Consider the following 23,527-nt stretch of genomic DNA (forward strand, 5'->3'; position numbering starts at 1 on the left):
GACGAAATAATGTTGATACCGTGTGACACATACTGCTTTTCACATCAACTTTTCAAATCTTAGTGTTGACACAATTATTATGTTTCAAAATATTATTCAAGCTAAAAAAAGAATGCAAAAAATAACAAAAACAGTGTCCTAGAACAGAAAAGTGCCACTTTGATCCCCCTTAGCAGGGAAGAAAAGTGCCACCTTGATCCCTCCTAGCAGAGAAGAAATAGTACATTATTGTCGAGGCTCGGAAGTAGCTACTTGCAGGCTGAGGATTCGTTTTAAACGGACGAGGGTCCGTTTGGGAGTCCGTTTAATTGAATCCGAAGCCAGCAAGTAGCCTTCCAGCCGAGCAGCTTAATGCTTTTCTCAAAAATGGTGCAAGAAATATAAATATAATAGAAATATTTTACAAAAGCAACGTTCTTACGTATATATTTTCATAGAAAAAAGTAGAAACAATTGAAAAAGTTTGCTTTGCCGGCTTTTTATTTTTTAATTTTAAAATAGAAGTGTATTTTTCTGCCGAAAATACGCCAACCTATTTGAGACAGCTAAATAGTCGCGGTACCAACATTATAATAATAAGTACTTATCATCTGTTTGGCTGTTTAATAGGCCTGTGCCTTTATTTGATATGGCCATTTAAACTTTTAAAAAGTTTGGAACTCGACAAATAATGGAATTTGTATGCAACATTGCAGTCCCAAAATCGAGACTGCAATGTTTTTAACTTTTTAATTTTTGACTGACCATAAACTCCACACTTCGCGACCTATTTTTTAAATGGCAAAGTCGACTTTGCCGTCCATTTTTGAGAAAAAGCCCTTTTCCGAATAGGTGATGTGAAAATGTTTTTTCTTTCTTTCTATTTGGAGGCCATTTAACTATTTTTATTCACATTTCTCATAGAAATATGAAAGCATGTACGGACAAGTTGAAAGAAAAAAAAGTGTACGTGTACAGTCAGCAGCAGAAGTTACTAAGCGGGCGAGGTGTTCAAAATTACCTTGACGCGCTCTTATTCCCTTAACAATAAAGTCGCGTCAAGGTCATTTTGAACACCTCGCCCGCTTAGTAACTATATCGCTGCTGACTGTATTACCCGAACTCTTTCGAGCTTTAGTGATTAAAAACCGGCCATGTGCGAGTCGGACTCGCGCACGAAGGGTTCCGTACCATTACGCAAAACGGCAAAAAAAACACGTTTGTTGTATGGGAGCCCCACTTAAATATTTATTATATTCTGTTTTTAGTATTTGTTGTTATAGCGGCAACAGAAATAAATCATCTGTGAAAATTTCAACTGCCTATCTATTACGGTTCATGAGATACAGCCTGATGACAGACAGTAGACAGACGGACAGCGGAGTCTTAGTAATAGGGTCCCGTTTTTACCCTTTGGGTAAGGAACCCTAAAAACGTTGGCGTAAACTAAACCTTAAACCAATGGAGATAATGTACCTTTTCTAATGAAGGAGCGCGCTGCTGCATCCGTATGATGACAGATTTACTCAATGGGAAAATGAACCTTTTTGGAAAGCCAATAAAGTTATTTTCTAAATAATCAAGCAGATTTTCTTAAAGATGTCTTGCGCTCCCCCGCAACCATATGAGCATAAGCCACTATCAACGCCATTGGAAACTGAACCTTGTGACAAGGACAATAAGGTACCTTTTCTAATAAACGGCTCGTCTGCATAGTTCCTATTGACGGGTGTCTTGCGGCCGCCAGACCAGAGGTTGGCACCATCGAAGCCGAATGAATACAGATCGTCCCCGACTCCGTTGCCGCCCCATTTCTCACCGCCACCGGGGTAGGGGACGTACCTGGAAAAATAAATAATTGTTTAAATAAATAAATATCAAAGGACATCCTCACATACAGTCGCCATCAGATATATCGGAACGGCCAAGGTGTTCACAATATCTGAACACGCGCTCTAACGCCCTGACAATAGAGGCGTGTTCCGATATTTGTGAGCACCTTGGCCGCTCCGATATATCTGATGGCGACTGTACATTGACTAAGCCCCACAGAAAACTCAAGAAGACGATATACAGTTGTAGTGCATAATTATTTTCCATCGTATTATGACGAACGAACGTGTCTTGCTATTTCAGTCAGTCTCGGTACAAACAGTACTAAGATTGACTGAAGTAGCATGACAAATACGATCGTTTCCGAGAAAATACGATGGAAAACAACAGTAATATGCATAGGTAAACTCAGACAACGATATAAAATATATAACATACAAATACTTAAAATACTTACACAAAAAACAATCATAACTCAGGAAAAAATATCTGTGCTTAACACACATAAATGCCCTTACCGGGATTCGAACCCAGGACCATCGGCTTCATAGGCAGGGTCATTACCGACTAGGCCAGACAGGTCGTCAACAAATTCTACCTTAAGTGAAGTACCAATTTATCCCCTTATTCATAAAACTTTACGGGCCTGATTTAGTTAAATTATGTTTTATCCCTTTCTTACAAATACATAAGTCAAAATGACAGATAAAGACGAACGATTATTAGCTAATTGAGGTTTGTAGCGCGTTTATGAATAAGGAGGTTAAAAGTTATTTACCCAGCAGTATTCGCCCATCCAATCCTCAAATGTGGCATCATATGCGTCGTCTTCTCAATGTGGTCCATGGTGACCTCAAAATACCATTTTTGGTACACGGCTGAACCTTCCACGCGACCCACGAAGATATTTGGACGAACACTGTAAAGAAAAACATAATGAATTAAGACTTTAGAGCAGCTTTAGAGTAATAGAAAATACCTCATTACGTAAGTAGTAAATTAATAATTATATTCACTGTTCATGGTAAGTTAGTCCATTGATGCGCCTGAACTTGTAGAAAGGCACAATTAAAATAATTAATTAATTAATTAATTAAAATTGGAATTCTATGTCTTTTCTCTGTTCTTGTCTTTTTATGTGTTTTCTTATTCCTATTCATATCATAAAGTCAACTAACTCCATTACCGACGCATAGAGAGCATAGTACGTCGAGGCCTTTTAGGTCGCGGCCGTGCTTACTAATTTAAGTTAACAGCTTTCTTGCGCCTAATCTATTTAAATCATTCAAAATTAAACCCTATTGCCTTATCATAAAGTCCTCACCTTGACACATGGTCCACTAACGCCGTCTGCAGCAGTAAATTCTTCCCTGGTAACAGATAATCGCAGATATTGTTCTGTGAGGAACGCACAGCGACGCCATTACCGACGCATAGAGAGCATAGTACGTCAAGGACTTTTAGGTCGCACCCGTACATCATTGAAACTTGAACTCTATGCCCTTATCATAAAGTCCTCACCTTGACACATGGTCCACTAACGCCGTTTGTAGTAGTATTCTTCCCCGGCAGTAGATAATCGCAGATATTGTTCTGTGAGGAACGCACAGCGACGCCATTATCGACACATAGAGAACACAGTACGTCGAGGACTTTTAGGTCGCACCCGTACATCATTGAAACTTGAACTCTATGCCCTTATAATAAAGTCTTACCTTGACACATGGTCCACTAAAGCCGTCTGTAGTAGTAAATTCTTCCCAGGCAGTAGATAATCGCAGATATTGTTCTGTGAGGAACGCACAGCGACGCCATTACCGACGCATAGAGAACACAGTACGTCGAGGACTTTTAGGTCGCACCCATACATCATTGAAAATTGAACTCTATACCCTTATAATAAAGTCTTACCTTGACACATGGTCCACTAAAGCCGTCTGTAGTAGTAAATTCTTCCCCGGCAGTAGATAATCGCAGATATTGTTCTGCGAGGAACGTACAGCGACTCCATTACCGACGCATAGAGAACACAGTACGTCGACGACTTTTGGGTCGCGACTGTGCTTACTTGTTTAAGTTAACTGCTTTCTTGCGCCTAATCTATTAAAATCATTCAAAATTGAACCTTATTGCCTTATCATAAAGTACTTACCTCGACACATGGTCCACTAAAGCCGTCTGTAGTAGTAAATTCTTCCCAGGCAGTAGATAATCGCAGATATTGTTCTGTGAGGAACGCACAGCGACGCCATTACCGACGCATAGAGAGCATAGTACGTCAAGGACTTTTAGGTCGCACCCGTACATCATTGAAACTTGAACTCTATGCCCTTATCATAAAGTCCTCACCTTGACACATGGTCCACTAACGCCGTTTGTAGTAGTAAATTCTTCCCCGGCAGTAGATAATCGCAGATATTGTTCTGTGAGGAACGCACAGCGACGCCATTACCGACGCATAGAGAACACAGTACGTCGAGGACTTTTAGGTCGCACCCATACATCATTGAAAATTGAACTCTATACCCTTATATTAGGTCATTACCTATGAAATTGGCGTTTTGTTCGGAGAATTTCAACGAAACACGAATTTCCATACAATTAATTTTGCGGATATTTTTTTGATGGCTAATTCAAACCAAACAAAATTTTTCCAGTAATTTTTGACACCTTTAAGGTATGTTTTCAATATCTCCATTTCTTGAAAATTGGTACCATTAGAAAAATATAAGTAATTTTAATACTCGAACCGACAGCACGTGAAAAGACCTATTTTCAAGGCTTAATTCTGAACACTTAACAATAAAAAATAACAATTAATTGCTGTCAAGCAGTTCGGCGAAATCATATTGTAGTTTTATTGTAATTGTGTATGTACTTTTGTAAAAAAAAAAAAACTAGGATCAGACTTATATCTATGAACAAAAACGCCAATTTCATAGGTAAGGACCTAATAATAAAGTCTTACCTTGACACATGGTCCACTAAAGCCGTCTGTAGTAGTAAATTCTTCCCAGGCAGTAGATAATCGCAGATATTGTTCTGTGAGGAACGCACAGCGACGCCATTACCGACGCATAGAGAACACAGTACGTCGAGGACTTTTGGGTCGCGACCGTGCTTCTCGAGGAGGGAGATGATTACTTTTATGTGCTCGTCCTGTAAAAATAAAAAGGTACTTTTTATTAAAAATGTAAAAATAAAAAGGTAATTTTTAGCAAACAATGGTATTTGTAGCTGCTATCACTGAGTAGAGCTATGAGACAACTAAATTAATTTCAAAAATATTTGTCGTTTTAGTACGAAAAAAAAAACGAGAAAAATTCATTCGCTACACGGGTTCGAAAAGCTCCTCCTACTCCGAAATTCTCTCCATATCGATCATAATTTAAGTGTTCCATTTCCATTACTCACTCTCATCATATTCAGCGCCTCAGGCGAGTCGATCAGCACGCAATGTAACACGTCCAGCATTCCCGTGCCCTCCCCCGAGGCTTGGGAGCCGAGACGCGAGAACAGCCAGTTGAGGCGGTTGGAGTTGGCGAACTGCGCGCAGTTGGTGTGGTTACCCTTTATGATGGCCGCTGTGGAAGAAAGAGGAAATGAGTATTCTTTTAATTTCATTTTGTTATTTGTACTTTTTCTTTCGTTCGATTCGTGGTTAAAGAAATTACACAGTTTGGGACCCTCGCACTAATTAGGTACATGCGCTTATATTTGTCAAGTGAGATATAATTAATATCAAGCGATTGGTAAAGATAACCAGATGGCCGCCAGGGCAGAAACGTACTTGGTGAACGCGAATCGAAGCACGTAGCCAAAGAAGGTACAAGGATCCGTAGAATGAGAGACTTTTGGCTGCTATGATGAATACTTGAGGGTATTTTCTTTTAAGACTAACCAAGTAACTGGTACAAGTGTCCAGAAATCGTCTCCAGCCAGGAACTCGGCCAAGAACCCTTGTACGGGATGACGTCTACGGCTAGGACTTACCAAGCAACTGCATGGTACAGGTATCCAGAGATCATCTCCCAGCTCTGCCCGGACTTGTCTCCAGCGAGGAACCCGGCCAGGAACCCTTGTGACGTGATGACGTCTACGGCTAGGACTTACCAAGCAACTGCATGGTACAGGTATACAGAGATCATCTCCCAGCTCTGCCCGGACTTGTCTCCAGCGAGGAACCCGGCCAGGAACCCTTGTGACGTGATGACGTCTACGGCTAGGACTTACCAAGCAACTGCATGGTACAGGTATCCAGAGATCATCTCCCAGCTCTGCCCGGACTTGTCTCCAGCGAGGAACCCGGCCAGGAACCCTTGTGACGTGATGACGTCTACGGCTAGGACTTACCAAGCAACTGCATGGTACAGGTATCCAGAGATCATCTCCCAGCTCTGCCCGGACTTGTCTCCAGCGAGGAACCCGGCCAGGAACCCTTGTGACGTGATGACGTCTACGGCTAGGACTTACCAAGCAACTGCATGGTACAGGTATACAGAGATCATCTCCCAGCTCTGCCCGGACTTGTCTCCAGCGAGGAACCCGGCCAGGAACCCTTGTGACGTGATGACGTCTACGGCTAGGACTTACCAAGCAACTGCATGGTACAGGTATCCAGAGATCATCTCCCAGCTCTGCCCGGACTTGTCTCCAGCGAGGAACCCGGCCAGGAACCCTTGTGACGTGATGACGTCTACGGCTAAGACTTACCTAGCAACTGGTACAAGTATCCAGAGATCATCTCCCAGCTCTGCCCGGACTCGTCTCCAGCGAGGAACCCGGCCAGGAACCCTTGTGACGTAATGACGTCTACGGCTAAGACTTACCAAGCAACTGGTACAAGTATCCAGAGATCATCTCCCAGCTCTGGCCGTACTCGTCTCCAGCCAGGAACACGGTCAGGAACCTTTGTGACGCGATGACATTGTCTATGGCTTAGACTTACCAAGCAACTGGTACAGGCATCCAGAGATCATCTCCCAGTTCTGTACGGACACGTCTGTAGCCAGGAACCCGGCCAGGAACCTTTGTGACGTGATGACGTCTACGGCTAGGACTTACCAAGCAACTGATACATCCAGAGATCATCTCCCAGCTCTGCCCGGACTCGTCTCCAGCCAAGAACTCGGCCAGGAACCCTTGTGACGTGATGACGTTCTATGGCTTACCAAGCAACTGATACAGGTATCCAGAAATCATCTCCCAGCTCTGCCCGGACTCGTCTCTAGCCTGGAACCCTTGTGACGTGATGACGTTCTATGGCTTACCAAGCAACTGGTACAGGTATCCAGAGATCATCTCCCAGCTCTGACCGGACTCGTCTCCAGCCAGGAACCCGGCCAGGAACCCTTGTGACGTGATGACGTCTACGGCTAGGACTTACCAAGCAACTGCATGGTACAGGTATCCAGAGATCATCTCCCAGCTCTGCCCGGACTTGTCTCCAGCGAGGAACCCGGCCAGGAACCCTTGTGACGTGATGACGTCTACGGCTAAGACTTACCTAGCAACTGGTACAAGTATCCAGAGATCATCTCCCAGCTCTGCCCGGACTCGTCTCCAGCGAGGAACCCGGCCAGGAACCCTTGTGACGTAATGACGTCTACGGCTAAGACTTACCAAGCAACTGGTACAAGTATCCAGAGATCATCTCCCAGCTCTGGCCGTACTCGTCTCCAGCCAGGAACACGGTCAGGAACCTTTGTGACGCGATGACATTGTCTATGGCTTAGACTTACCAAGCAACTGGTACAGGCATCCAGAGATCATCTCCCAGTTCTGTACGGACACGTCTGTAGCCAGGAACCCGGCCAGGAACCTTTGTGACGTGATGACGTCTACGGCTAGGACTTACCAAGCAACTGATACATCCAGAGATCATCTCCCAGCTCTGCCCGGACTCGTCTCCAGCCAAGAACTCGGCCAGGAACCCTTGTGACGTGATGACGTTCTATGGCTTACCAAGCAACTGATACAGGTATCCAGAAATCATCTCCCAGCTCTGCCCGGACTCGTCTCTAGCCTGGAACCCTTGTGACGTGATGACGTTCTATGGCTTACCAAGCAACTGGTACAGGTATCCAGAGATCATCTCCCAGCTCTGACCGGACTCGTCTCCAGCGAGGAACCCGGCCAGGAACCCTTGTGACGTGATGACGTCTACGGCTAGGACTTACCAAGCAACTGCATGGTACAGGTATCCAGAGATCATCTCCCAGCTCTGCCCGGACTTGTCTCCAGCGAGGAACCCGGCCAGGAACCCTTGTGACGTGATGACGTCTACGGCTAGGACTTACCAAGCAACTGCATGGTACAGGTATCCAGAGATCATCTCCCAGCTCTGCCCGGACTTGTCTCCAGCGAGGAACCCGGCCAGGAACCCTTGTGACGTGATGACGTCTACGGCTAAGACTTACCTAGCAACTGGTACAAGTATCCAGAGATCATCTCCCAGCTCTGCCCGGACTCGTCTCCAGCGAGGAACCCGGCCAGGAACCCTTGTGACGTAATGACGTCTACGGCTAAGACTTACCAAGCAACTGGTACAAGTATCCAGAGATCATCTCCCAGCTCTGGCCGTACTCGTCTCCAGCCAGGAACACGGTCAGGAACCTTTGTGACGCGATGACATTGTCTATGGCTTAGACTTACCAAGCAACTGGTACAGGCGGGATCCCTTTGTTTCCCATAAACTTATTGTTTCGAATTTCGATAGTCAGAAATTGATATCCATATAATTTATGGACATAAACATCAATAGTCATAATTTTTGTTAAGTATAACGTTTCATAGTTCTAATGTTAAACATCTATAATAGTAAACGCTATAATCACAAAAGTTATAAAATTTTTGAGTATAACATTCAAAGGTATATCAATAATTATTCAGAAATATTTTAAGGCATATATTTTATCGGACTAATGGTCGTTAATCGTATCGTTTTAATGTCATCTCTTTGTTTCCCATAAACTTACTGTTTCGAATTTCGATAGTCATAAAATGATATCCTCTAATATTCTAATATTTAGGATATTAGAGGATATAATATTAAACATTATGACTTTCAATAATTATGTCAAACAAAGGGCCATTTTTAATGACATCCTTCATATAAAGAAAAATGAAATCTGTTTCCTCAGGTAGGTTCGTTAGTTACCTTGTGTCCCTCAGAGCGGAAATAGGAGCCCCGCGAAGCGGGGCTCCGTCGACTCATTGGCGGGACGAAATGACTTAATAAGCTACATGAAAAATAAGAAATGGCGGGAAATCAGTAAACCAAACAATAAAACATCGGATTCCTCAGGTAGGTTCGTTAGTTACCTTGTGTCCCTCAGAGCGGAAATAGGAGCCCCGCGAAGCGGGGCTCCGTCGACTCGTTGGCGGGATGAAATGGCTTAATAAACTACATGAAAAATAAGAAATGGAGGGGAAATCAGTAAGCCAAATTAAAAAAAATCCCTAGGTACGTAGACAAGCATGCAATTTGTTTTGTTTAATTTTATAACTATTGACAATATGACTAATAAAAATTGTGATGGAAAACGTTATGGTCTAAAAAAAATCGGAACTTAAAATTTAGAGAATGCAATAGAGCCCCTACTTATCATTATAACCTGCAATAAAAGACCTTATAACGATTATTGTAACCAAGTTTATTGCCTTCAATATTATGTAATGGTATACCTTCTGGACTTTGAATATTATGAGTAACAAATTTTATGACTAACAATAATAGTGACCTGCAAAAATCGGAACTGCAATTTATATTGTTAAAATTTATGACTATTGACAATATGACTAATAAAAATTATGATGGAAAACGTTATGGATTGAATAAATCGGAACAAAAAAATTATGGGAACCAATAGAGACCCGGTACAGGCATCCAGAGATCATCTCCCAGTTCTGTACGGACACGTCTGTAGCCAGGAACCCGGCCAGGAACCTTTGTGACGTGATGACGTCTACGGCTAGGACTTACCAAGCAACTGATACATCCAGAGATCATCTCCCAGCTCTGCCCGGACTCGTCTCCAGCCAAGAACTCGGCCAGGAACCCTTGTGACGTGATGACGTTCTATGGCTTACCAAGCAACTGATACAGGTATCCAGAAATCATCTCCCAGCTCTGCCCGGACTCGTCTCTAGCCTGGAACCCTTGTGACGTGATGACGTTCTATGGCTTACCAAGCAACTGGTACAGGTATCCAGAGATCATCTCCCAGCTCTGACCGGACTCGTCTCCAGCCAGGAACCCGGCCAGGAACCCTTGTGACGTGATGACCTTCTATGGCTTACCAAGCAACTGGTACAGGTATCCAGAGATCATGTCCCAGCTCTGCCCGCACTCGTCTCCAGCCAGGAACCCTGCCAGGAACCATTGTGACGTGATGACATTCTATGGCTTACCAAGTAACTGGTACAGGTATCCAGAGATCATCTCCCAGCTCTGCCCGGACTCGTCTCCAGCCAGGAACTCGATCAGGAACCCTTGTAACGTGATGACGTTCTATGGCTTACCAAGCAACTGGTACAGGTATCCAGAGATCATCTCCCAGCTCTGCCCGGACTCGTCTCCAGCCAAGAACCCGGCCAGGAACCCTTGTGACGTGATGACGTTGATCTTGTCTATGGCTTCGAGGATCAAGTTCAGGATGCCTTCCTCTTGGAACAGGTCCTGACGGTTGCGGAGGGCCCGGAACTTGTTCTGTTTCTCTTCGTGTTCTGGAAATGGTTATCTATTTATCTAAGTGTCATTAAATGAGGTTATGTTGTTTTTTAACAATCCTTGGACACATTCAGGTCTTCCTCATAAGACCAGTGATGATACCGTTCATTTCATCTGAGACTATAAAAGATAAATTTCAGTTTAGTTAGGGCTCATTTAGACGATGGGAGAACTCGCATGCGAGTTTCATTACATTGCGGTTTTTGATCGATCGGTTGAATTGGACGTAATCAACAGTCCGCAATGTAACTAAAATCGCGTGCGAGTTCGCGCGCCGTCTAAATCAGCCCTTAGGCTTTTTAAACTAGCTCGAATCTGGTTTGTGGCTGTACCATAATTGTAAGACAAAACAGACAAAGATTCTATAATGAGAATCTTCATTTCAATGAATTCAAATATTATCATTATCAACTGTCAAGCACGAATCCGTGAAATAACTTGTAACACGAAACTTGGTGTAATTGCAAGGGCCTTGGTGATAAGATGACTTACCCATCTCCTCATCAGGCTGCGCGAAGTAGTTGATCAGATCCTCGAGACACATGACCATCTCGCCAAGATTCACCGACGCGAAAAACATGGAGTGCCGCCGGTTCTCTTGCAGAGTTTCAAGGCCACTGGAAACAGGTTTTTTTATCAATATGTTTGGTATTAGGTATGTTTTTGAGATGGTTTTGAAGATGCTGGAATAACTGGGGTCCTGTATAAGCTGATAAATATTCTGGCGTTATATTGGTTGTAGTATTCGTCTCAATTAAGTCTGGAGCAGTGGCGTAGCTAGGCGTAGGCGAAGTGGGCCGTCGCCCACGGCCTCGCGCCTGAAGGGGCCTCGCGAGGCCCCTTTGGTCGGACACATTGAAAGAAAAGGGCCTCGCAGATGCGACTTCGCCCACGGCTAGATTAGTTCACGCTACGCCACTTGTCTGGAGCGACAAAGGGTGGCAGAGTCACTATAAACGTCATATTTTCATAGAAACGTTGAAGTTTTCGCTATCAAATGGCTGCAAACTCTGCTGCTAGCTGTAGACAGTTAAGTACTATACTTATACTTTTAGGTATTTCTTTATTTTGCCCGCCGATCCGTCGTCCATCATTCCCTTCCATTCTAAGCCCTTTAATATGATAAAACTAAGACTTAATAACTGTTTAAAATGACTTGATATACTTAGTAAAAAGCGGCGAACAGTTCCTAATTATATACTAACTAGCAGGATACGATTCTTCATGCGATTTACAAAAGTTCTTACCGTCCGTCGTCTATTTTGCCTATCTATTCTAAACCTTAACACGATAGAAATAAGGTCAAAACTCACGTGATAAACTTGGTAAAGAGCGACGAACACTTCCTAATAACTCTAGCAGTACGCGACTCCTTCTTGAGATCTAGAGAAGTCTAAACTAACGTCCAACACGCCTACCTATTCTCAGTCCTATTAATATAGAAATAAGGTTCAAATTCACGTGATAAATTAAACGATTATCTGCTTTATACGTCGTTCATCAAACCTTTCCATTCTGTACCTTAACGCTATAGAAATAAGGTCGAAACTCACGTGATAAACTTGGTGAAGAGCGACGAACACTTCCTAATAACTCTAGCAGTACGCGACTCCTCTTCTTGAGATCTGGAGAAGTCTAAGCCGTCGTCCATCTTGCCTTCTTCGTGAAGTATCGCTTGCTTCTCTTCGACTTTACCGACGCCTTTCTTCTTCGTCTCATAGGACTGAAACACAATCGTTAAATACGAATTGTCGTATTTAAATGGGACATGGGTGGTGCGCAATAATAGTACATTACTACAGAGGCCGGGACGAAAGGGGTTGCCGGCCGAAGACATATAGACGGCTGAGCGAAGCGAGGCCGGATAGGTCTGAGCGCGAGCAACCCCATTTCCCGCCGAGGTATGTATAGTGCTTTTCTCAAACATGCAATGAAATAATAAATAAAATACTTTTTCTCAAACATGCAATGAAATATTGATGTTATGTTCCTTATAATAGGCTGCGAAGTATGACGTTTCAGGTGCGGCTAGGACAAAAGGTCGTTAATGGAATTTCATACACATCTTGCAGGCCTAGGCCGGCAAAGTCCTCTTTTTTAATTTTCATTTCACAGATATTTGTGACACAGCATCGTGGCATTCATCCATTAAAAAAAACTAGAGGCAGTATTTGCTTTATGGTTCGTAATGACACTCTGCCACTACGCCTATAAAAAAAAAAAAAAATAATGTTTTCTATAATTTGCAGTTTTATTTGTATAAAATCAACATGAACTTAATAAATAATACATTCTATAATTTTATAATTTTAAATTATAAATATAACTACACAAATAAAAACATTTAAAATATTTCATCTAAACGTTAGCGGTAAAAAGGTCTACTCAAACACGCGTAGTTATATTTTTTAAATTGTTATGGAGGTAAAGTTGAAAAATTTTCATTCTGTTTTATTGGATTTATGGTGCGTCGTACTTTAATATGAGTTCCGACGAAATAATGAAATTAATATTAATTGTAATCGTAGGTGTTGGAATTGGCAGCGTAAGCAGAATTGATTTTAATAACTTGCTGCCTCTGCCGCCAAGTCAAAGACGAAGTATGTATATGGTTGCCTATGGCTATTTTATTATTTGAGAAACTAAGAAAAATGGCTTACAGTTTATTAGAAACAGTTTTGTGGCATATTTTAAATGAATGTAACTACAAATTCGTCAACACTGTGGAAATTATACTTATTTACTCCATGCATAAAGCAACGATGTATGTGAAAGACTAAGAAAGACTATGTAAATTTATGTGACAAAACGACAGTCAGACGGATACAAGGCGAAAAAATCAAAGATACATGAAAATATACGGGTAGTAAAAATACAAGACTCGTGTAAAACATACGCGTGATAATGATATAGGTACGTATTGGTTATATTTTGGGTGTAGTTTACTTTTAGTTTTTTTTATAAATAAAACTTGGGTTTCGTGGATTTTTTATTATTAGTATACTCGTAATTTCTTATAAAGAAAAAAACACGACAAAAGTTAGTCTTAACTTTCACCGATTTTCTAAAGTTAAGTAGCAGGCATGCTGCATCTTAAGCGATAAATTTTACACTTAGTATAAAACCTAAATGATATCATTTATTTACATACAATATATATACAGTGGTACTACTAAACGAAATTAATAACTAGCTTAAATCTAAAATAGGCCCTTGAGGCATTGTACCAAGGATGCTGGTGGCATTTCCTCGCTGTATCGCAATGCTGATACGTTGTGCGAGGTAGCCGTATAAACCTAAATTACTTCATAGTATTATTTCATAATTTCTGACAATCCTTCACGTTTACAATTATCAGAATTCAGATTTAAGAAAAGTGAAAATGGGTGTTGGTTTCTTTGACTGACGTTTTAACGTAGACTTCATAATACGTTTATGTGTTCAGATCCATCTTATCTATTAGGTACCACTTTTAAGTGACCTTTGGCGTGTCTCGGTTGAAAGAATTATTTTAATATATCCCTACACCTTATAAAACAAAGTCCTCGCCGCGTCTGTCTGTTTATGTGTATGTATGTTCGCGATAAACTCGAAAACTACTGAACGGATTTTCATGAGGTTTTCACCTATCAATAAAATGTTTCTTGAGGAAGGTTTAAGTGTATAATTTGTTAAGGTTTTGTGTAACCCGTGCGAAGCCGGGGCGGGTCGCTAGTTACCTTATAATAATAATAACTCCACGGCCGATTCGGCCACGGCGACTGCTGTAAACTCCGGTGTGCTCGCAATTGGCTGACGTAGCCCATCTTGTTACTAAAAGTTCGCGAACATTGCGGGCATGTGAGCACACCATTTATGTAACTAGTGGCTCTGTGAGCTGTAGACCTCGCGAGCAAAGCTTGAAATAACATGGTGCTAAGAGCTTTAAATACACCGTGTTTTTTTTGATTTCCGTTAATTTAGGGTGCATTCCTGAGCTTAAATCAAGTAACTTTCTCAAAGACACCGATGTTCTAATTAAGTCCATTTCGGAGATAATCCATAATTTATTTTTTTACTATAAGGCCTCTACAAGCGTGTACACTTGCCTTAGGGCCGGCTTACATATTGATTAGTGTTTAGAATGAGTTCATACATTTGCTACTAAACTTAAGTACAATCTCGGTCGATTGATGTACGAAATGACATTGATATGTCACAGATTTCAATTGTTTGGTTGAGTTAAATGTAATGCCCGTGTTACAACAACGCTATATGCTACATTTAATTACTTTTTAAACAAAAAACAAACAAAAAAGAAAACAAAAAAAATTTTTTTTTTTTTAAATTAACTATGCCATTTAGTTCTTATAAACGTACTTAACTATACCCCGAAGTTAACGGAATTCAATAAAAACACGGTGTATAGTAAATTAAAGAAAAACAATACGAAATTTATGTGTAAAAAAATACAAAAAGTTATAATATCCCAGCATACAATTACTGGGGATCGAACCCAGACCCTCTGTGCAAACAGAAAAAGCGAACGTTTACAAACTGAGCCAAATAGTTCTTAGATGGGCTGACGAAATTTAGCTACTCCTTCTCAAATTAAAATTAGTTAAAATTAAATATCTAAATACCGCCTAAACCAGCGATAATTTTTTTCCGCATTTTTTGCTATTAACTCTGTAAACATGTTTCAAAAAGAAAAAAGTCTTATGATATCGATACGACTATTTGTTTAGGCGCCAGGTATCACGACTCCGCCATTTTTAAAAATTTCCAAAAACCGGATTGACAAAAAAAATTTATTTAGTCATAAAATTCGGTCACAAAATTTCACGAGAATCGGTTAAGAATTGCGACCTGTAGAGGAGAACATCCGGACATACGAAAGCAAAATGCCCGAGTCAAAACGTAGACCTTCGCTTCGCTTCGGTCAATTATAATGTATTGCCGCAGCTGGTCTGGCTTTTACTTCGTCGCGCTTAGCATCCAGCACTAAGCGTCGTCGCGATTCAAAATCAATTACGTTGGCATTTATTGCTCTATACGACACTTTTTCACTGACTGACTGACTGAGTTACCTTGTAAGACAGCCAGAGACCGGTCTCCGAGTGTTGCACAATGACAGTGGAGTCACCGTACTTGATGATGGGCGACCCGATGACCTCGAGGTCCTTGTCTTCAAGCACCACTTTCTGGTCATCCTTCTCTTGACGCAGGTAGAACGCGCAGGATGCTGTTGTGGCTTCATCTCTGTTTCAAAAAAATAAACACTATAATCCTATAGTATTTATTGTTGAGATGTTTGATTAATATTTGACAATCTTGCTGCGATGAAATAACATCTAAAGGGGCCCACTGATTAACAGTCCGCCGGACGGCCTGTCAGTTAGAACAAAATTTTGACAGTTCAGAACAACTGAAAGGCCGATACCGTCCGGCGGACTGTTAATCAGTGGGTCCCTTAACAATTACCTACTAGTAGAAATTATCGCTGTTAGTGTAGTCACAGCCTAGGTAAACCAAGGATCTGACTACTAAAATGACGGGCATAAGTCATAAGTGACATTAGGAGCTTCAAATCTATATTTCTATAACAGAAGATTTCCCCACAATGTGATGCCGTATCTAAGTTTCAATGACAGAAGCCCATGATAAGGTACGGTAAAAGCCGCAAAGTCTTCATTGACTTCATAACATAAATGTTATGATTGAAAGCAAAATTGTGCAACAGGGAGAATCTAACTAGTGAATGTGGATTTACCGAAAAGTTTATAAAAAGTTAATAATATTCTCGAATCAGAGGCACGAATTTTTACAATTAATAATAACTCATTGTCTATAGTAAACAACCCTGTTTTGTTGCATTACCTTTGTTTAAAACCATAAACATAATTAATATCAAACTTACAATAAAAAGTAACCTAAAATTAAAACTACCTACAAAAGTGAAACCTAAAAAATAAGTAAAACATAACATGGGTTACATGGGTAACCTAGCCCAATATGTATACATTAGGCTAGATCACCCAGGTCCGATCCTTGTGGAAGGGTCCCCATAAGGCGGGCTGCGTTCCCCCTTTGGATGGCTACGCCAATCCGTTGGACGAGGAACGAGCCAGCTCTACGGTCCCCGGTGACCACGAAGATTTTTTTTTTAAACTGCCGGATTAATTTGTGAGCGCCATTACCTTTGTATCAGATACAGCTCATTCTGATCGTTAACTCCAAGGTATCTGCCAGTAGTTATATGCCGTATGCGCATAGGGTGGAGCCAGTTTATGAAACCGCCGGCCCACTTAGTACGAGCGAGCTCGAGGCGCCAGAGCGAACGGGCTTGGGACATCACCGAACCGCCTTCGTATACCACGATGCTGTGAACAAAATTACAATTTAATTATGGGTAAAGAGAAAACAATAATATAATATGAAAGACATTGTTTTGAACCAATCCCGAAATCTCGAAAAAAATATCTGCTTTTACATAGAAAACATTGACATTATGATTCGCCGAAATGTATGAGACGGAACACTTTGCGATTTCGGGGATGGCCCTATAGGAAAAGTTTTATTTATGAAGTCTATTAACTACATTCTCGTACATATTCACCCCTCAGTATTTACAGTCCTAGTATGGTCAGACATATCAAAAACACTTTGTACAGTCAGCAGCAGAAGTTGGCAAGCGGGTGTTCAAAATAATCTTACCGCGACTTTATTGTTTAGAGATTAAGAGCGTGTCAAGGTAATTTTGAACACCTCGCCCGCTTAGCAACTTCTGCTGCTGACTGTAAGCGTTAGGTACAGTCGACGTCAAAAATAGGTTTACATTTTTCGCCTTATTACAGTTATTACAAAGGAGTAAGGTGCAAAAGTGTAAACATATTTTTGGCGTCGACTGTACATACCCCTCCCTTCAATTTAAAAGTGTAATACTCACTTCTGTCCACCCTCCGTACTCCAAGTACTCGGTATAGTAAGACATTCGTCACCGCCATGGAAGAATCTTAATACATCTCCTCCGAAGACGTATCCGACGTATTTCATACGTGAAATGCCGGTGCCGTAAGGCTGTACCGACCAGTGCGTGACGTGGAATGATGCGTTTACTATGGACACTTCGTTTTCCTTCGTCGTGTGCTGGAAATGAATAAAAATAAATTAAGTTAATTTTACGGTTTAACGTGATGACGCGACGTGTTTCGGAGAGCCTAGGTCTCCATTTTCAAGTACTAACAGTGCTAAAAATAAATTGTTTAGGTAACGTATAATGGACCACATTTTATCTAAATTACGTTGCGTTTTTTTGGTAGCGGTAGTGTTTTTCTCTCATCGCCTTTATTTCGTGACCAATACAATTTAGATAATCTTCAAAGTTAGATTGAATGACCTCATTCTCGTCAGACGTCATATCTTCTCGGCCACCACCGGTTTTTTTTTTGACCAATATTTTAAATATTTTTGTAAACTTACCAAATATCTCTCCGTAGCAACTGACACGAGGATAAGGTCGTCGCCCACTCGCACCTTCTCACCCTCAGATCTGTATTTATATAAGGCATTACAAAGTAAAATGACAGTAAAAACAAAAGGAAACAAGAGACATACAGGTCTACTGGGAATATCAGCTTTGTTTCTTGAGAAATAAGACTCAGATTGTCATTGTCAATTTCGAGAAGAGCGTATTATTAGCATAAAAGTTTGATAAAGTTTTCAAGATGTTATGAGGCGTATTTGTTGTTCTAAGGACTGTTGGTAACAGATGAGGTCCTAGTACTTTAGGTTTTATAATTGCACCAAGGGGTACTTAAATATAAGTATAGGTAAGTATAATATGGCTTAAAATGTATTTGGTAACCTCGTCAACCTGTTTTATATGCCACAATGGATTCAAATAGAATGATACCTTTGTTTGCTGGCTGGGTGGAGAGTCCACCAGCAGGCATCGCCTTGCGAGTGTTCTTGGAGACCGACATCAAACGCTAGCTTATACTGGGATGATGTTGACAGAGGCAAGTACTGTAAACAGAATGTTACCTTTGTTTGCTGGCTGGATGAAGAGTCCACCAGCAGGCCTCGCCTTGTGAGTGTTCTTGGAGACCGACATCAAACGCTAGCTTATACTGGGATGATGTTGACAGAGGCAAGTACTGTAAACAGAATGTTACCTTTGTTTGCTGGCTGGATGAAGAGTCCACCAGCAGGCCTCGCCTTGTGAGTGTTCTTGGAGACCGACATCAAACGCTAGCTTATACTGGGATGATGTTGACAGAGGCAAGTACTGTAAACAGAATGTTACCTTTGTTTGCTGGCTGGATGAAGAGTCCACCAGCAGGCCTCGCCTTGTGAGTGTTCTTGGAGACCGACATCAAACGCTAGCTTGTCCTGGGATGACGATGTTGATAGACATGCCAGGTACTGGAATTATATACAATAAATGTTTATAAATGTAAAAATGTATCAAAATTTTCGCGAGTCTATGACAACAATGCCAGCACTCTCAATTAGAATGAATGAATGAATGAATGATGTATCTCTGCCGCCGCTGTATTAACCTTTTGGACGCCTATGACCGATATATTCGCACCGCAGGTCCAACGCTAGCGACGGATGAATCGGTCACAGACCACAGAGCAACATAGACCTGCGTGCATATGCATAAAGTTCAATTTCAGTTTTGACACTTCGGTGACGTGGCGTCTGAGTGACAGCGTTTGTGTTTGACACGGCGTCGAAAAGGTTAATGTAAATTTCCATGATAAAATGAGTAACGTTGGCCGCAGCATTACTGCCGTGCTTATGACGTTCATTCCTTCACTAATTTTATCAAGCAAATTATATCAATATTATCAATATCATGGCGGCAAAAACGACGTCGCAACAGTAATTCAACTGCAGTTGACATCCGAACGTCACCTTTATCAAGATTTAAGATCTACTTATTAATTAATTATTAATAAATATACTCACCATGTCACTGTTAAGATGCCTCAGTAGAATAGCATTGCCGTAAAGTAAGGTTCTGTGTCCAGATCCCGTACCTTTACCCTGCAACGAAGGATAAATGAAAATATATATTATTTAGGTTATATTCAGATTGTTTCTTGGTTACATTTTTACTTCAGTTCTTTTATTGTGGAAATATCGTTTAAAATGGCAATATTTATTTAAAATATATGTTAGGAAGTAGAAAAATAGTTTTTAAGGAATTAAATTTATTAGACTTATATCGACCGTGATTACCTTTTATATTGTTAGTCTAGCGAAACTAACCGAGCGTTTCTTTGATTTTTTGCCAGTTTTATATATTGTGACCTTTTTTGCCACTTTTGAGTCATTTCTACTCAGAATCACGAGCTGTTTCGATCCTAATGGGATAAAAAAATGTCCCAGAGTTTTTCCTATTGTGTTACCAGTTCCCCATATTGGTACTTTGTATGGCGGTAACAAAAAGGAAAGTTTGAAAAATGTATGGAAATTTTAGGACACTTTTTTTCTCCTATAAGGATGAAAAGGGCTCGCGATCCTGACTAGAAATAACACAAAAGTGGCAAAAAAGGTCACAATATATAAATATCGCAAAAAAAAAAGAAACGCTCAACCGTGAATAATTCAAAACCGTAATTAAATTCATGTCAGGAATGTATTCTATAAGTATCAATATAAGAATAAAATTATAATTTAAAATAGCAGGTATAAAAGAGTGTGTTTGTGTGTCATATTTGAGGATATAGAAAAATAATATAAAAATGAAAACTACAAATGAAGGGAAGTAAGGTAGAAATTAAGTGGAAAAGGTACGTGAGGTGCAAAATACAAATATTATTAAGGTAAGGTGGGGTAAGACTATTACCGGGGTTAGACTATCACTTGTATGGAATCCTCATACTGTTTGTCTTGCCCCGAGCAAAATAAACTATGTTAGTCTTACCCCACTTTACCTTAGAGGAAAAAATATTTAGTTGTTAGAAATGTAAACCAATGAACAACACAAAGGAACAGTTCATTCAAGTAAATACATTAATATAGTAACAATAGTGGCTATAATTGTACGAGCCATTGTTACATTAAAGAACACTAAAATAAGTTAACACTAACTCTCGCGTTTTGTATAGGTACATATTTAATTACACAAACGGGTCTACCGCGATATAATTTCATTGTTGTTGTTTGTCTTTCCGTGACCACAGCTGGTGCAACTCAGCTGAAACGTCGGAATTTAAGGTAAAAACAATGAAATTATATCGCGGTAGACCCGTTTGTGTACCTAATTAAATATGTGACTAAAATAAGTTAAAATTTGAAAAGTGAACACTACATAAATTGAGATTGAAAAGGGCCTTACTGACTGTTTGAATGAGGTTAGAATTGAATAAACAGCAGACATGTTAAGTTGTAATAAAAACTAAAGAACAAATAATCGTTAGACGTGAAAATTTTGTTAATATGTAAAAATGGGATGTAGATAGATATTGTAGAAAAAGGAACCAATAGAGGATGTAAGAAGGTATTTATATTTTTATGGACGATCTGAAACAAGGGATTTGTATCATATTTATTGTAGTTTGAGAAGACAATGTTATTGAATAAAAATAACAGTGTAATACCAAGCAGTAACAATAACTGACGTGAAGAATAAGTGTGCGTGTGACAGTTAAAGCTAAGCCTTAGGCATGAAGTAGCAAAGAAAATTGATTGTAATAGAGAGGTAAAGTCTAAGAAAAAAACGTGCCCCTTAGTTTGACACCGAAAACAGATGACGCTTTAATGCGCCATATGTTTTGCGGTCACTGTATTGTCAAACGTCAACTTTTGACAATCAGAGCATAGAGAAATATAGTAAGACAAGAGTGCTCACTCCATTATTACATCAGTTTTGGTACCAAAAAGACTATTATTTTCATAGTCGACATCTAGCATCGAGTAGCGGAATTATCAGTACTACTACTTGACAATACTCGTATATGTAGCACCGATCGGAAAGTCTTATGTTGTTGAGCATTAGACTTTCCGGTCGGTGCTACATCTATTGTCAGTACTGATAATTCCGCTACTCGATGCTAGATGTCGACTATGAAAATAATAGTCTTTTTGGTACCAAAACTGATGTATGGAGTGAGCAATCTATGTATTTTTTTCTATATGATCAGAGTTACCGCAAAATGTATGAAGCTGTACAGCGCCATCTCGTTTAGATGTCAAATTTGAACCACGAGATTGTCGTAGATTTTACACATCTTAAAGTGGTGAGTTTTACTAGCAATGACAATGAAGATACATCCAAATCCTTTAATGATAAAAAAATGTTTTGAATATTAATAAAATGTCGTAGAATTGAATACTGATGAAAAGTAGAATTCTACAAGAATCCAATTGAAGATTTTGAATTTTTGACATGCAGTTTACCGAATGGTGTACTCACTAAGTTTTCTTTGCCCTGCAACCGAAACGGTGGCGATACGTAAAATATTATTATTCACAGGAGGAGGTTAAACACAATAATAGATACAGGGTGACATGTTCTACGGTGCACAAATTTATAGCTTTGTATAGTTTAGTTTTAATTTAGTTTATACTTAATTTTAATGTATTTTTAATGTAATTTTTGTAAGTATATTGTAATGGAATCTTTATTATAGGTATTTGTATTCAATAAATATACATTTTAGTAGTTTGTAAAAAAACAAGTATGAAAAACTTTTATCGAATATTTTATCATAGTTAGAAACATACTACAGATGTAGTTTCCATCGTATTTTCTCAGAAACGTTCGTATTTGTCATGCTACTTCAGTCAACCTGAGTACTTTTTGAACTGAGATTGACTGAAATAGCAAGACACATTCGTACGTTTCCGTGAAAATACGATGGAAAATAATTATGCACTACATCTGTACTGAGTGTCATGTGTCAGGTTTGAATAAAATTTAAAACATTTAGTGTCAATAAACAGCTTATCTAAAAGCATAAATATTATGAATTTTGAACTAAAGAAGCCGTTGTTCTAAGTTCTAAATATCGGTACATTATAAAATTTTACGCTGCACACACATATTTATTTCCATGACATTTAAGTTTTGTATTAATGAATTTAATTTATATTGTCGTCTAAGAATCAATATTTACCAGTTAAACTGGAAGAGTGGATGCATAGATTTGTGTAAGAAGCTTAATATTGTCCAAAATAATTAAAAATTATGCACCGTATAAAATTTCACCCTGTACATAATAAATGTGCTAAACAATACAACAGATTTGCTATTTAAAATCTTTAAAGGTTAAACAATTTAACTAAATACAAATTAGTTTATTGAAAATTATTTAAAGGACAGTATTTTAGGAGAACAAAGTTATTTCACAGGTTTTTATACATATAATTGTGACGAATGTACATGCAGGGTGGGAAAAAGAGGGTACACTTACGGTTTCCGATCCGGCAGCGGTTACCAACTCCTGTAGGGCTCGGACTGATAACGCCTGGAATGAGAACAAAAACAGGTGAAAAAAAAAAACACAAAATGTTATTAACGCAGACGCATTCCACGTTTGTCAATTGTCTATCTTTGTATTGGACAATGCGATTGCTATTTTCGTGACGAAGGAACAAAAATATGTTTAAAAAACATCAAACTAAAAATATCTTAAAAGTAATACCGTAAAGTCGGGTTACTTTAGCCCTGGAGGGTAACTTTGGCCACTGAGATTTACTCGGTCCAGGTTATATTATTGCATTATAATTTTGGAAATATGTCATGAGGTTGGTTTTAGCTAACCTTTGACGTTTTTATGTTTTTTATTAGACCCTTTTAAATGAGGTTTTCACGTGGATCAAAGTTACCCTCCATTGCGTCAAAGTAACCCGACTTTACGGTAATTCATGCGTAATAATTTGAAATCTCTTATAAATAAGTTATTGCATTGATTTTTTTTTATTGTAAGATGTAAAAATAAAATAATTTAAGCTTATAAATAAAACATTACAACGTTACAATACGAA

The 23,527-nt window shown here is 39.7% G+C and overlaps 1 protein-coding gene across 1 annotated transcript in view; it reads right to left on the reverse strand.

The window, feature by feature from the left end:
- The window catches only part of LOC134801880 (ryanodine receptor), a 228,446-nt gene that overhangs the window by 150,244 nt on the left and 54,675 nt on the right, over window positions 1–23,527 (reverse strand). The window contains exons 4-17 of the mRNA XM_063774533.1: window positions 22,954–23,007; window positions 19,502–19,579; window positions 18,831–18,949; window positions 18,005–18,074; window positions 17,472–17,671; window positions 16,723–16,905; window positions 15,613–15,784; window positions 12,097–12,266; window positions 11,036–11,160; window positions 10,336–10,539; window positions 5,227–5,396; window positions 4,781–4,971; window positions 2,591–2,731; window positions 1,667–1,821 (exon numbers count right to left, since the gene is read on the reverse strand). Coding sequence (XP_063630603.1) covers window positions 1,667–1,821; window positions 2,591–2,731; window positions 4,781–4,971; window positions 5,227–5,396; window positions 10,336–10,539; window positions 11,036–11,160; window positions 12,097–12,266; window positions 15,613–15,784; window positions 16,723–16,905; window positions 17,472–17,671; window positions 18,005–18,074; window positions 18,831–18,949; window positions 19,502–19,579; window positions 22,954–23,007 — 2,032 coding nt within the window. The remainder of the gene's footprint in view (window positions 1–1,666; window positions 1,822–2,590; window positions 2,732–4,780; window positions 4,972–5,226; window positions 5,397–10,335; window positions 10,540–11,035; window positions 11,161–12,096; window positions 12,267–15,612; window positions 15,785–16,722; window positions 16,906–17,471; window positions 17,672–18,004; window positions 18,075–18,830; window positions 18,950–19,501; window positions 19,580–22,953; window positions 23,008–23,527) is intronic.

This window comes from Cydia splendana, chromosome 23, assembly GCF_910591565.1.
Source record: "Cydia splendana chromosome 23, ilCydSple1.2, whole genome shotgun sequence".
NCBI classification, from domain to species: Eukaryota; Metazoa; Arthropoda; class Insecta; order Lepidoptera; family Tortricidae; genus Cydia; species Cydia splendana.